Source organism: Pongo pygmaeus, chromosome 19 (assembly GCF_028885625.2).
Source record: "Pongo pygmaeus isolate AG05252 chromosome 19, NHGRI_mPonPyg2-v2.0_pri, whole genome shotgun sequence".
In the NCBI taxonomy this organism is placed as follows: Eukaryota; Metazoa; Chordata; class Mammalia; order Primates; family Hominidae; genus Pongo; species Pongo pygmaeus.
Genome location: NC_072392.2, coordinates 60,690,850 through 60,704,299, shown reverse-complemented (window position 1 = coordinate 60,704,299; position 13,450 = coordinate 60,690,850). Strand labels below are relative to the sequence as shown.

General features: G+C 40.9%; 1 protein-coding gene across 2 annotated transcripts; it reads right to left on the bottom strand.

The window, feature by feature from the left end:
- Positions 1 to 5,951: 5,951 nt before the first annotated feature.
- SRSF1 (serine and arginine rich splicing factor 1) lies at positions 5,952 to 11,605 on the bottom strand. 2 transcript variants are annotated; one of them, XR_008495254.2, is made up of 5 exons: positions 9,400 to 11,605; positions 8,799 to 8,983; positions 8,263 to 8,435; positions 7,385 to 8,062; positions 5,952 to 6,463 (listed from the first exon to the last, which is right to left on the bottom strand). XR_008495254.2 is itself a non-coding variant. In XM_054460159.2 (4 exons), the coding sequence occupies exons 1-4, from the start codon at positions 9,591 to 9,593 to the stop codon at positions 7,868 to 7,870; spliced, it is 747 nt and encodes a 248-aa protein (XP_054316134.1). In that variant the 5' UTR covers positions 9,594 to 11,605; the 3' UTR covers positions 5,952 to 7,867. The 2 variants fall into 2 exon arrangements, 1 of the variants encoding a protein (XP_054316134.1); XM_054460159.2 differs by having other exon boundaries at positions 5,952 to 8,062.
- Positions 11,606 to 13,450: the final 1,845 nt, after the last annotated feature.

Genomic DNA, 13,450 nt, shown 5'->3' with positions numbered 1-13,450 from the left:
AAATTGGAAAGGTAGAATATAACCCATTGTTAACTCATATTAAGGGAGTGACATGTTTTAAGAAACTGGAGTCACTGAAACCAGCTCTAACACTTCAGTAATATGAATTTGGGTACAGACAAAAATGCTGATACGGCAACTGGAGATGGGAAGACAAATCCAAACAGCATCTTGAAGAACTCTATTTGGCAAGTAAACAAATCTCTAGGTTAGTCTCAATCATAGATGCGGTGGCACCCTGAAGACACAGAACTTGACTATCATCTTGCTGCAAATTTACTATTTTTAGAGTACAAAGGAGCCATTTGAGTTTTCTTTGGAATGTGCTCGTTACACTGTGAACCAACATTTTACATTTCTAGCCTTAAGTTGTGGATGTCAGCCAGGCGCGCTGGCTCACACCTGTAATCCCAGCATTTTGGGAGGCCGAGGCGGGCGGATCACTTGAGATCAGGAGTTCAGAGACCAGCTGAGCCAACATAGTGAAACCCTGTCTCTACTAAAAATACAAAAATTAGCCAGGTGTGGTGGTGGGCACCTGTAATACCAGCTACTTGGGAGGCAGGAGAATCGCTTGAACCCGGGAGGCGGAGGTTGCAGTGAGCCGAGATTGTGCCACTACACTCCAGCCTGGGTGACAGAGTGAGACCCTGTGTCAAAAACAGACAAAAAAAAATGTGAATGTCACTCTTGGTGTTATTTTATAGTTCAAATTTCTAGGCATGCCACCGTTAAGGGTAGAAGAGATTCACCCAGCATTTCCCAGTCCTATCTAAAGGTTATACCTTCCCTTTTGCTTGACTGATCCTATAGTCTTATGTATTAAGCCTTAATAATTGTTGAAAGCTTATCCCAAAATGACATATAAAGACTCCTCTAACACAAAGCACCTGAGGGAACAATTCTACCATGGTTTTTCTTAGCACTTTACAATCTCCAGGTTTAGCACTTTTCTTTCTACAAGGAGAATTCCGAATTTTCATTTGCCTATTTGTGGCTTCAGAGTGCGTCTTCAAAAGTTATTTAAAAATTATCAAAGAGACACCAAAGCTAACATTTACAGGATTAAAGACAGGCTTCAATCTAGTTAGTGCCCTTTCAGCTGTCAATCCAATTTGCAGCAAGACTACTAGTTAACAGTAACTACCTTCTGTAGCCTTCCTTGATACTCAGTGTTACCTTAGCAGGCAGGGAAATCCCCTACTGTGTAAACTTGATTATTTTTCCCCCCACAAGAAGTCCACTTTGTCCACTTTTAGTGCTTTATTCTTTGAAACAGACCGATTTTCTAAAATTAACATTTTAAGGCCAGTTGTTCCACACCTGTCTTCTGGATGACTAAATCCCATCATGTGGGCCTAAAAGGTTTAGTATTCTCAATGACAATTTATACTGTAAACAGGGGACAAGTTTGTGTCCTTTCCATTTTTTATAAAAGAAACCTGGAGAGAAAGCGGTGATGGGAATGACAGATACTAAAAAGTGTTAAATTCTCAGTAATTTTCAGCTGTTAATATGGCATTAACTACTGTGTGTACTGACTTTTTGATCACAAGACAACCTGCTACTTAAGTGAGGTCTAGAAAATAGAAAACAGCTAAGTTGACACAGAAGTAGGATTTTAAGACAAACTTTAAGAACCTCTTAGTAATACTGAGAAATAAGATCATCACACCTGAAACTGTCACTCCATAAAAGCAAACTGCAGGTCTCTAAAAGCATATTCATTTCTTCTAGTTCATAACCAAATTATTATGTCTAGTTTTCCCCAGCACACCTAACTCCTGTTCCCAATTCTCACATTCATGGCCTTATTATTCCATACCTGATATACAAGGTAGGCAGAAAAACAAGCAGACTTATGTCTTCAGTTATTTTCTTAGTCCCAGAACCTAGATTTGTTACAAAATGAGTGACTGTAAGGTAAACTCTACTGAAAACCTAAATGGATGCAAAAGCTGAAAAGGGGACGAATTTTGCACAAAAGATGGGAAGACAAAGGTAAAGCTGCAAGAAAACTTACCCAAACCATCTAACTTTAGAGCTGATACAGAGAATCAAGGTAGTTAGCTGGTCTCCACTTTGTTGTATGTATCTATAATGGGGATTATTTCCTGCTTAATTTTGTGTTATAGCTCCCTCTAGTGGCTAAGTGATTTTCCCTAGCACTTACTCCAATGGAGAGCAGTACAGCATGTTGTTTAAAAAAAAAAAAAAAAAAAAAATTAAGACCTATTTCTACAAGTTGTTTTTGTTCAAAGTGCATTTGGTGGAGATGAGTATAGCATCCTAGAGAAGCTGTTTCCACTATTTTCATGTCCACAGTTCTACCAATAGTTGGCACTTATAAGTTGTCTGGTGACAGAAGTCTGATGCTTTTTAACCCGATGCTTGAGTATCAAGCTGAACTAAGTGTTGTTTTGCTTACCTAAATAGTAAACTTCTTATGAAAAGTCATGTATGACTTTTCATCCCCTGAAATCCCAGCCTAGCACCTATTAAAATGTTGTAAATTACAAATGTTATATCTGCCTAAATTAACTTCTATGACAAAGAGTCATTCAATTTTTATTCTGTGCATTAATGAAGCACGGAGTGATTTTTATAATAATTAAAAAATCCTTCCTTTAATCACTACAAGCTCACAACCACCCTCAGGGTTGTTAGGCATTAGCTTTCAAAGCTACCAAGAAGCACTGTAAAGGTCTCAATAACAGGAATAAGTACTGGTTTAAGTATACTATAATCTCTTGGGGTTTGTTTAAAGCAAGTTACTTTTGGCAGCATTACTATTCATTCAATAGACAATCAAGATAGACATAATGAACAGATGTTTCCTTATAATCTCTTTACTTCATGCCAATCCCAGCTTTTCCTATAGGATCTAATTGATCAATGTTCCTTTAAGCACTGATACAGAAACAATAACTCAAAAGAATGTTGTATTGTACACTCTAGGATGCCTGAGTATTTGCTTCAATGGGATATAATTGTTGAGTCCACTATTACAACAGAATGTAAAGAAATGTGGGCCATACCTTTTTTTCTTGTGGCTGCTTCAGCCTAAAAAGATGGGGGAACTTAAAATTCAATCAGTAAAGGATTCACAATAACAGGTTTTTCAGTCAAGACACCCCAGTTACAGACAAAAGCATTAGGCCTGTGTATGCTAGCACAGTTCCTACAATCCCTTATATGAACTCTTTGGAGACAGACATATCTGGGATTCAGAGCTGTATGCACTTTATAAGGTACATATATACCCTGTATTACATAAAACCCTCAGCAAAGTCCGTGGCAACTGTGCAATGAATAATGAAGTTCAACAGGAAACAGTTTAGTCACACTAAGTGCAAAATGAAGGCAGCAATTCTGGTCAGGGTTCACATTTAATTAGCTCAACAACAAAATCTTTTGTTTTCATAGTTTTTGGATTTCAAAAAATGGATGAGACTGTAATCTGTTTTCTGCGTTTGCACTCTTCATACTGTGATGGAAATAATAGTGGTTACGTTACAACAGAACTTCAGTCTAACAATTTTTCATCTTTTAATACTATTTATGGTAAATACATATATATAACTTACTTGCAATTTAAATTACAAAATTCATATACAAAGTAAGCAAAAAGGCACACATAAGAAATTCACCTTGACCACAGAAATGTGAAAACACCAGCCCTAATGACCAAGACAATGTTTCAAAGACAACACCAAGAAAAGTTGAGATTCTACAATAAATCATATTAAACGCAAGCACTATGATGCAGATGTGAGCACTGAATATTTACTAAAGCATAAAACTTAGGAAAAATCATTTTATGGGGAATCTATTCATATTCCAAACAGCATTTTTAAAAACATTAAACTTAGCTTAGTTTTAAAAACAAAATTCAGACCCAAACAATCAAGAACCAGAAAATGGGTTTCTTACCTTTTGTTTCCAGTAGGATGTGGGCTGAACAGCAAGGTGGGTTATTCAATCTGATGTTATGAAAAGTAATTGCTTCTTAAAGAGACTTAAGTTTTTCCTTGGTTAGAAAATTATTATAGGCTCCCTAAAATATTCTAAGGGGACATAAATAGGGAGAAGAGGGGGAAATTCCAAGACAGCTTTTGTAGTTTCAAAAGGGTGTAACTTTCTTCTAATAATTGCCAATACGGATAGAGACCTAAAGGTCAATTTTCTAAGACTATAAATAGGAGCAGTCCATACCTCCCATCACAGCTTTTAGCTGTCTGGTCATCTTAATTACAAAACCTATGCCCCTTTACCTTTCATAAGTAAACATTAGGGCCTCTCTAATCTTCAAATTCAGCCTGTATAACAAGGAATACTGTCTCATTTCAATGTGAGGTTAGAATTACTATAACTTTTAGTAGAGCACATCTTTCAACTTTAAACACTCAAACTTGAGTGAAGGCCATTTACATTTTTTGGTCGTTTCCGAAACATTCAATGAACACAAATGAACCAAAGTTTGCTTAAGTCTAGCTCACATTAACCTTCCAAAATTATCATTAATCATTTATTTTGCCTTTAATAATCTGATGAATTTTTAAAATGTTCTACACATAAAACTTCTTAGAATTTCAAGAATGTCATGTAAAATTATTCAAATTTTAAACAGTAAATCTGCCTTTTGGCCATTACATTGAATTCTTAGATAAAAAGAGCTACATCCTTAATAAATTTACACTAAGTACTTAGTGAAATTCTGCATTCAACTTATCCCCTCTTCCCAACATTCCACAACGTTCATTAAAATCTACCGATTGGGGTGACCTTACACATTTCTTCCACTACCAAGATTTCTGGTTTTCCGTAGGTTTTTAATTGACACCCGAATTATCACCTTAAATTCAACTTCCAACTATGATTAGCACCCAAGGGAAATGTTAAAGTCTAGTTATTTATTTTAGGTCCCCTCCCCCAACCTAAATAGTATCAAGAGGCTGTCAGTAGACAAATATAAAAAGTAACAGACTAAAAGTTTTTAACAACCGCTTTGGTAGAGAACACCAAAGTTTTTGGTACAAAATAATCTTATGGTTGAGAAGGGCTTATAAGGCAAAATTCTAAATGCCCAGCTTTTTATTAGCAATGATTCATCCAAAGAAGCAGTTAATCTTGTGTACTCTTCCCTTTCAAAAAAGAAATGAGACTTGTGTTAAAAGTTCTACAGGCTGAGCATGGTGGCTCACGCCTGTAATCCTAACACTTTGGGAGGCCAAGGCAGGCAGATCACTTGAGGCCAGGAGTTTTGGGACCAGCCTGGGTAACACAGAGAAACCGCATCTCTACTAAAAATACAAAATTAGCCAGGCAAGGGTGGCACACACTTGTAATCCCAGCTACTCAGGAGACTGAGGCACGAGAATCACTCAAATCCAGGGGTGGAGGTTGCAGTGAGCCCAGATCACACCACTGCACTCCAGTCTGGAGAATACAGCGAGACTCTGTCTCAAAAACAAAAAACAGTTCTAATACATCTGTGCTAATGTTAACATTTAATACTTACCTTTTTTTGAGATGAGTTTCACTGAGAATGTCAAAAGCTATCTCCAAGTGAACATTAATTTACTAGCCATCAACCAATTTTGCACAAAAGCCTATGTTGTCTATGACCACCAGAAAATAAGCAGCATCTATAGTTTTTTAACCACTTTATAACAAAGTAGAGAAGCTTATCTTTCAGATGCTAGATCCATCCCCCACCGTCATTTACCAAGTTACATACACAAATGCCTTTTTCTCCCCTTCTGCTTTCCCCTGAAGACTTTTACAATTAACAATAAAGATGGCTAATACCATTAGATTGCCTTTTAAGAACTTTTAATTTGCTAACACATTAACACAAGAGTCAAAATCTTATCTTACTTAACAATTTAAAGATTAACTGATAGACCCAGTTAGAATCTTACATGAAGAGGAAAAAGGACAACCATGCATAGTTTTTTAAAAAATGTTTATTTTTTCAAAGAAAACGGCAATAGCCAATTGGAAACCTACTTATTCTTCAACTCCAATTTTGTTTTCTTTAAATTTAGAAGTGACTTACTGATTTACTATTTTAAACAAACCCCCCCTTTCCCCTTTAAATGTTTACCATCTACTCGTGCTGAATCCTTCCAAGGAGATTGCTCCAGCGTTTATCTCCAGGTCCTCGCTTTGCTCCTTTTACCAAAAAACGCAAAACACAATTCCATCGTGCATCTTAAGGGCTCCAATCGTCAAAAATAGGAAAAAAAAAAAAATCTTTGGAATAGCCAATTAAGTTGAATAAAAAAATCCACACGAATGCGGTTTGGTTGGGGCAGGAATCCACTCCTATGTTCCTGGTAATCTGATCCCGCTCCATGAATCCTGGTAATTCATCCTCCCTATCCTATCCACATTATGATTTGAATCCAATGATCCAGCTCCAAGGATTGGGATCCAGTGAGCCCTCTCCAATCCAAACCTTTATAACCAGCAAAACCAAAAAAGAGGAGGCAAAATGTTAGATACTGTAATCAAAAAAGGTTTCTGGGGAATGATGAGTTATGTCTGTCATCAGTTTAACAGATGCACATCAATAACTATCAAATTCCCCAAAACAAGTTTCTGAATGGTGTTCAGATAAATTTTAGAAACTTAATCATCATAGAGACTAATTGGAAGAAGCATTTTGTATTTACAGTTCAACTGATAATGCCAACACTTGTTACTGTACAGCGTATTACAGGTTTCGTGGTTGCAAGAAGTTACGTAATTTAAGTTTACTGGCATTGCTACCCACCTAAGTCTAAAACTAAATCTAATGCTCCCATTTGCAATTTAATTTGTAAATTAAAGTCTTTTAAACATATGAACCAATTATGAATATTAGTTTAAAGGGGAAGGTGAGACTTAAAAGTATTCCCAACTAGATTATCTACACCAATACATTGGAACTCTATATTTTGCTTTCATTTTGTCTTAAAAAAATGAAATAGCAACGCTCTATCAGTCACACAGAGGACATGCAGATTTAGCAGTATTGATATTATACTCTATCTTGTTGGATTTAAAGACACCCTGTACCCACATGTACACCAACAGCAGGTCACACATTAACAGTTGTAACTAAGTACTGTGACAAATTAGCCAGTTCTTCCCACATTAGTCCCTATTAAAACAAAAATGGGGGGAAGGGAGCAAAATAAGTTGCTACAAAATGGGCAATATAATTTTGCCACAATTGCCAAGGTTTAAAGAGCAAAGCAATTGTAGCTAAAGATAACTGAATAAAATGTTTGCAAGTGTTTTAAGGAAAATGTATATAATCATTTTTAACCCCTGCCTTTTAGTATAAGGTCAATACTGCCAATTTCATCTGTGACAATAGCACTTGGAGTCATACCATTGCCTCCATTATTGATCTGATCCTCCTCAATCCTCCTTTTGACAATCCTAAAATGATTGAAATGTGCTCCACAATCCTTAATCCAAAGCATTCTTAATCCATCTCTTCAGATATGTCTACAGAAAGACACATGAAAAGCAAGATAAACATAAGAACTTCCCCAGGTAAGATAACCACAAACACCCCCAACATCCCAGTTCACACAAACCAGGGCAGATAGACATTTACACAATATCACAGTCTGAAGAGTATGGAGTTAACTAAATTTAAACAATCCTGTCTATGACATCACTTAAAATACAATTTATCAAAGACACGAAGGGAATGTAGATGTTAGGAGCAAGGGGATATTACAAGAATGCAATTCAACACTTTAGCCCATTCTGAACAAAACAGTTTGAATTAAAAAATGAAAAGATTGTACTGAATAAAGGAAAACTGTATACAACATGGGTTCTACAAAAAGTGTCACCAATCATCTTATGTACGAGAGCGAGATCTGCTATGACGGGGAGAATAGCGTGGTGATCCTCTGCTTCTCCTTGGGGAGTAACTGCGACTCCTGCTGTTGCTTCTGCTACGGCTTCTGCTACGACTACGGCTTCGAGATCGAGATCTTCCATAACTTGGACTTCTGGGCCCATCAACTTTAACCCGGATGTAGGCAGTTTCTCCCTATTGGATAGACAGAACTTTCCATTGAAAGATCTAAGCTTTCATCTATCTTCAGGCATGCTGAATGAATACAATGTAACTAAAACCAGAAATCTGGCAATTTACTTGGACACCCTTGCCTGAATCCTTACCTTCAAATTCCACTGTTAAGACCACTGTATCCAATTCTGGTCAAAGAAAAGAATACGTGTATAACCTACCTCATGAGATCTAAACTTAGTGTTATCCAGTTTTCGAACTGCATAGGTCATATCTTCTTTCCGTACAAACTCCACGACACCAGTGCCATCTCGGTAAACATCAGCATAACATACATCACCTGCTTCACGCATGTGATCCTTTAAATCCTGCCAACTTCCACTTGGAGGCAGTCCTGAAAAAGTGATTTTTTCTTAGTATCAATTATCTTAAATTTCACGTTAAGCTGGTAAGGTACATCAGGACAAAAAGTACTTTAAAGTACTTAATAGGTGTACCTAAGTGATACCAGGTAAAGAGCTGGTAAGATTCTGGAATCCAGAGTCTAAAATTATTTGTAACGATCTTCGCATCTAGTACCGCAACCTAATTTGGTAAATCACCACAGCAGCAATCCTCGTTTATTAAATTCACCCAAAAACTAAAGCAACTTAAGACCTAGCATGAAAAATTTGCAATTATTAAACCGGTCACGCAAGAGAAAAATTTTAGGTAGTTTTCGTCCCTTCACATCAATCCACACAACCAGTACACTCACCAGAGACAACCACTCTGTTTTCAGACCGCCTGGATGGGGGGCCATAGCGACCTCGGGGAGCTCCGCCACCTCCACCCCCGCCGCCGCCTCGGCCTGTTCCACGGCCGCTTCGAGGAAACTCCACCCGCAGACGGTACCCATCGTAATCATAGCCGTCGCGACCATACACCGCGTCTTCCGCGTCTCTGCGGGATCGCAGAAAGTAAAAGGCATGAGAAAAACCAGGAGGAGAAGCTCGCTCAGTCGGGAACCAACAAACCCCCCGCACATGCGCACCCAACGTGGAAGAGCCCACATGCGCCGCATAATAGGAATGGCCCCTCCCCCACCCAGAAACACGCCAGGCTCCCAACCACTACACCAGCCCTCAGCGCCTCAGTTTCCCGCTCCAGCCTGCGAATGGGCTCCGGGGACGTCCAAGGCGAGGCGCCAGAGAAGCCACACCAACTCAGCTCCTTACTCGACTCCTGCATGGGCGATACAGTCTCGCCCCAACCTCTCTAAGAGCCCCCGCTTCCCCGTTCTCTATGTTAAGGCCTTAGAGCCTTCCCCGACTACTCGGACCTATTTCCTCAAGGCTGCAAGCCCCATGCCGCCTCACCGCGGGTCCTCGAACTCAACGAAGGCGAAGGGCGGTCCCCCGCGGCGATTCTTGAGGTCGATGTCGCGGATAGCGCCGTATTTGTAGAACACGTCCTCAATGTCCTTGGTTCGGATGTCTGGAGGTAAGTTACCCACGTAGATGCGGCAATCGTTGTTCCCTGCGGGGCCACGAATCACACCACCTCCCGACATGGCGGTGACGAAAAGCGCGGACTCGAGAACAGGCCTTCCCACCAAGCCTAGCGCACGGCAGAGCGAGCCCGCAGCGGCACCACGTCTCCCGCGGCCCCTCCAAAATGGCGCCTTTATCAGCTCGGCGCACGGATATGGGGGGGAGACAGAGGAAGAGAAGCGGAAGGAAACAGCGATTCGATCCCAACACGCACGCGCGGGAGCGCAACGGGTGCTGCGAGGGCTACGCTCAACGCACGCGCACGCACGCGCGACGTCACCCTCCGCACGAAGGGGGAAAAAAAGTCCCCCGCGTTCCCAGCTTGGGGTGGTTTGCGAACAGAGTGACCAGCCGTTTGGTAAAAGTTAAATAACGAACTTTCGTTAAAGGAGCTAGTCATCCAGGTCGGGTCTTGAAGGATGGTCGATTTCCCCAGGAATGAGGACCTTTGAAAGCAACTCGGCGCCTTCAAAGGACTTTGTGAAACCTAGCCTAAAGCGTTGTCCCACCATGCTCTGCGGCGATAACGGCCTTTGGCGGGAAAGAGTCTCGGAGGCGGGGCCAAAGGAGGACGGCCCGGGCGGTTGCTCCGGAAACCCGGGTATCTTCGTAGAGTGCGTCTAGTCCAGAACTGAGTTGCTGGTGATTGAATGGAGAGCTGGGGCGTTGGTTTGTCTTCCCACCCCTGCTGCGAACAGGCCGTGGCTGCTTAGACAGATGTGTCTAATTTAGCGAAACCGATTTAGATTCCTTAATCCTCTTCATTAAGTACCGTTCCACCTTCTCGTTAGAATTTTGCATAGCTCGGTTCAGCACTCCTTGTGCTAGTCGCAGTGGGTCCGTATCCCTACCGGCAACGTGGTACCCGCGAACTAGAAGGGGTAACACCGTACCGCCTATGGGACCCACACCTTTTTATCTCTTGTTAATCGCCTGTCTGTGGGACTAGCGCAGAATGCCTGCAGAATGAATTGTTTCTGTTGTTTCCTTTCAAAGAACGAGAAGGAAGAAAGGGTGCGTGTGCAGTCCTTTTTTCAAAAGTTTCCCCTAAAAGTTACTGATACACCAGGTTTTGAAAATACCGGTCCTCTCAGGTAATAAAATGGAGCAAAATGGATATGAGAACCGTAACCACTGGAGACCGCGGTTGCTATTCAGGACTGTGATCCTATTTGCCTGCGGCATTGGGAGATAACATTTTACTTTTTTTTTCGACGTCTGAAATCTGGATTTTTATGTGAAATCCTGGGATTTTTAAACGTCGCTAATGAATTAAAATTCAAATCAGGCTGGGCGCGGTGGCTCACGCCAGCACTTTGGGAGGCCGAGGAGGTTGGATCACTTGAGGTCAGGAATTCGAGACCAGCCTGGCCAACATGGTGAAATCTCGTCTCTACTGAAAAAACAAAAAATTAGCCGGGCTTGGTGGCAGGCGCCTGTAATCCAGTCTACTCCGGAGGCTGAGGCAGGAGGATCGCTAGAACCCTGGAGGCGGAGGTTGCAGTGAGCTGAGATGGCGCCATTGCATTGCACTGCAGCCTGGGCTACAGAGTGAGACTCCTCCTAAAAAAAAAAGAAAAAAAACGGAGGGGGAAACAACAACAAATTAAAATCGAACCCTGCAGTCATAAATTTGCCGTAACAGATCTACACCCTGAATTTAAGGGATAATTTTCTTCATGTTATTTATTTACAGCAGTCCCTTTCTGCAAGGATGTGAGGCAACTTACAGAGATACCATAAAACATGAAAACTAGATGAGGCTGGGCGTGGTGGCTCACTCCTGTAATCCCAGCACTTTGGGAGGCCGAGGCGGGCGGATCACCTGAGGTCAGGAGTTGGAGACCAACATGTCGAAACCCGTCTCTTCTAAAAATACAAAACATTAGCCGGGCATGGTGGCGCTTGCTTGTAATCCCAGCTACTCGGTAGGGTGAGACAGGACAATCTCTTGAACCCTTAGGAGGTGGAGGCTGCAGTGAGCGGAAATCACGCCACTGCACTCCAGCCTGGGTGACAGAACAAGACTCCATCTCACAAAAAAAAAAAAAAAAAAAAAAGCTAGACTAAGAAATCAGAGGAATGGGAAAATAAGGGGTGGATTAAATGAAATAAGCATAAATTACTATACAAAATGCCTGCAGTGAAAGCCCGTTGAATTTGTTGAGATAGATTGCAAATTTTACTTTAGTCTTCCCAGAAGTCACGGTAAAGAAGGGTACAGAAGTATTGTGTATTCAAAATCCAAAGTGCCTTTGGGATAAAAATAAATAGGTCATTCAGGAGAAGGACATGTTTTCTTAATTCTAAAAGCTGATGAAATAATTTTACAAATGTTTCTCGGTGATCCCAAAATACAAATTCAATTTGAAATGAGCAGGGATGCTTGGTCTTGTGGCTGTAGATCCTCAGTATGTCCACAGATGACCTTTGGTAATCTTGAGCTTTCTGTAATATTTTCCAAAATTGTATGCATGTGTGTACTTTTTTCTGGGAAGAGGATTTGGAATTTTAATCCATAGATCCCAAAAGGAAAAAGAACTTCTGAAATTTGTCAAGGGAAGGATAGATTGCCTATCCTTCAGACCATCCTTCAAGTACATATATAGATGTGTGTTTGTGTGTGTGTGTGTATATATATATATATATATATATATATAATTATTTTTTTTTGAGACAGAGTTGCCTTCTGTCACCCAGGCTGGAGTGCAGTGGCATGATCTCAGCTCAGTGCAACCTCTGCTTCCCTGGCTCAAGTCATTCTTGTGCCTCAGCCTTCCGAGTAGCTGGAATTACAGACATGTGCCACCATGCCCAGCTAATTTTTGTATTTTTGGTAGCTGGGATTACAGGCATGAGCCACCATGCCCAGCTAATTTTTGTATTTTTAGTAGAGACGGGGTTTCGTCATGTTGGCCATGCTGGTCTCGAACTCCTGGCCTCAAGTGATCCTCCGGCCTTGGCCTCCCAAAGTAGTGGGATTACAGGCATGAGCCCCCGCACCTGGCCAGTTTTTTTTTGGAGATAGGGTCTTGCTCTTTCACTCAGGCTGGAGTGCAGTGGTGCAATCACAGCTCACTGCAGCCTCAACCTCCTGGACCCAAGCAATCCTCCCACCTCAGTCTCCTTCGTAGCTGAGACTACAGGTATGCACCACCACTTCAGACTGATTTTTGTATTTTTTGTAGCGATGGGGTCTCGCCATGTTGCCCAGGCTACTTTTGAACTCCTGAAGTCAAGCAATCCTTCCATCTCGGCCTCCCAAAGTGGGGGGATTACGGGCATGAGCCACTGTGCCTGGCCAGAGCCTGATATGTTTTTAAATGAGAAGGTGACCAAAAAAGATACTATTTCAACAAATCGACTGTTTCTAGCATTGTTCCATTAAGTGAATGGCAGAAAAGAGGAGAGTTTTTAAAAACTTGCAGCCTGTTGATTCTTTCATTCAACGGTTATTTGCTGAACACATTTTCTTTCTGTTCTTTTATACATCAGTTTAAATTTATGCAGGCAAAGCTTCTGTTAATTAATAATAAGTCAATGATAACTGAAGTGATAAGTGAAATCAGTAGTTTATAATTGGATAGTTCATTTTAAGAAGAGATGAGACAATACACGTAGGTACTTTTAATTTCAAGGTATTTTCATTCCAGAAAAATATAATTGAATTTGCTTTTTGTTTGTTTGTTTGAGATGGAGTCTCACTCTGTCACCCAGGCTGAAGTACAGTGGCAGGATCTCAGCTTACTGCAACATCCTCTACCCAGGTTCAAGTGATTCTCGTGCCTCAGCCTCCTGAGTAGCTGGGACTACAGGCATATGCCACCATGCCTGGCTAATTTTTATATTTTTAGTAGAGATGGGGTTTCACCATGTT

What these genes read in the sequence shown, in the direction of transcription:
- SRSF1 (XM_054460159.2), bottom strand. Translation starts at nt 9,593, where the DNA reads ATGTCGGGAGGTGGTGTGATTCGTGGCCCCGCAGGGAACAACGATTGC. An exon ending in GTTGAGTTCGAGGACCCGCG is followed by an intron (nt 8,984 to 9,399) that starts GTGAGGCGGCAT and finishes GCGATCCCGCAG; the next exon opens with AGACGCGGAAGACGCGGTGT. An exon ending in AAACAGAGTGGTTGTCTCTG is followed by an intron (nt 8,436 to 8,798) that starts GTGAGTGTACTG and finishes TCACTTTTTCAG; the next exon opens with GACTGCCTCCAAGTGGAAGT.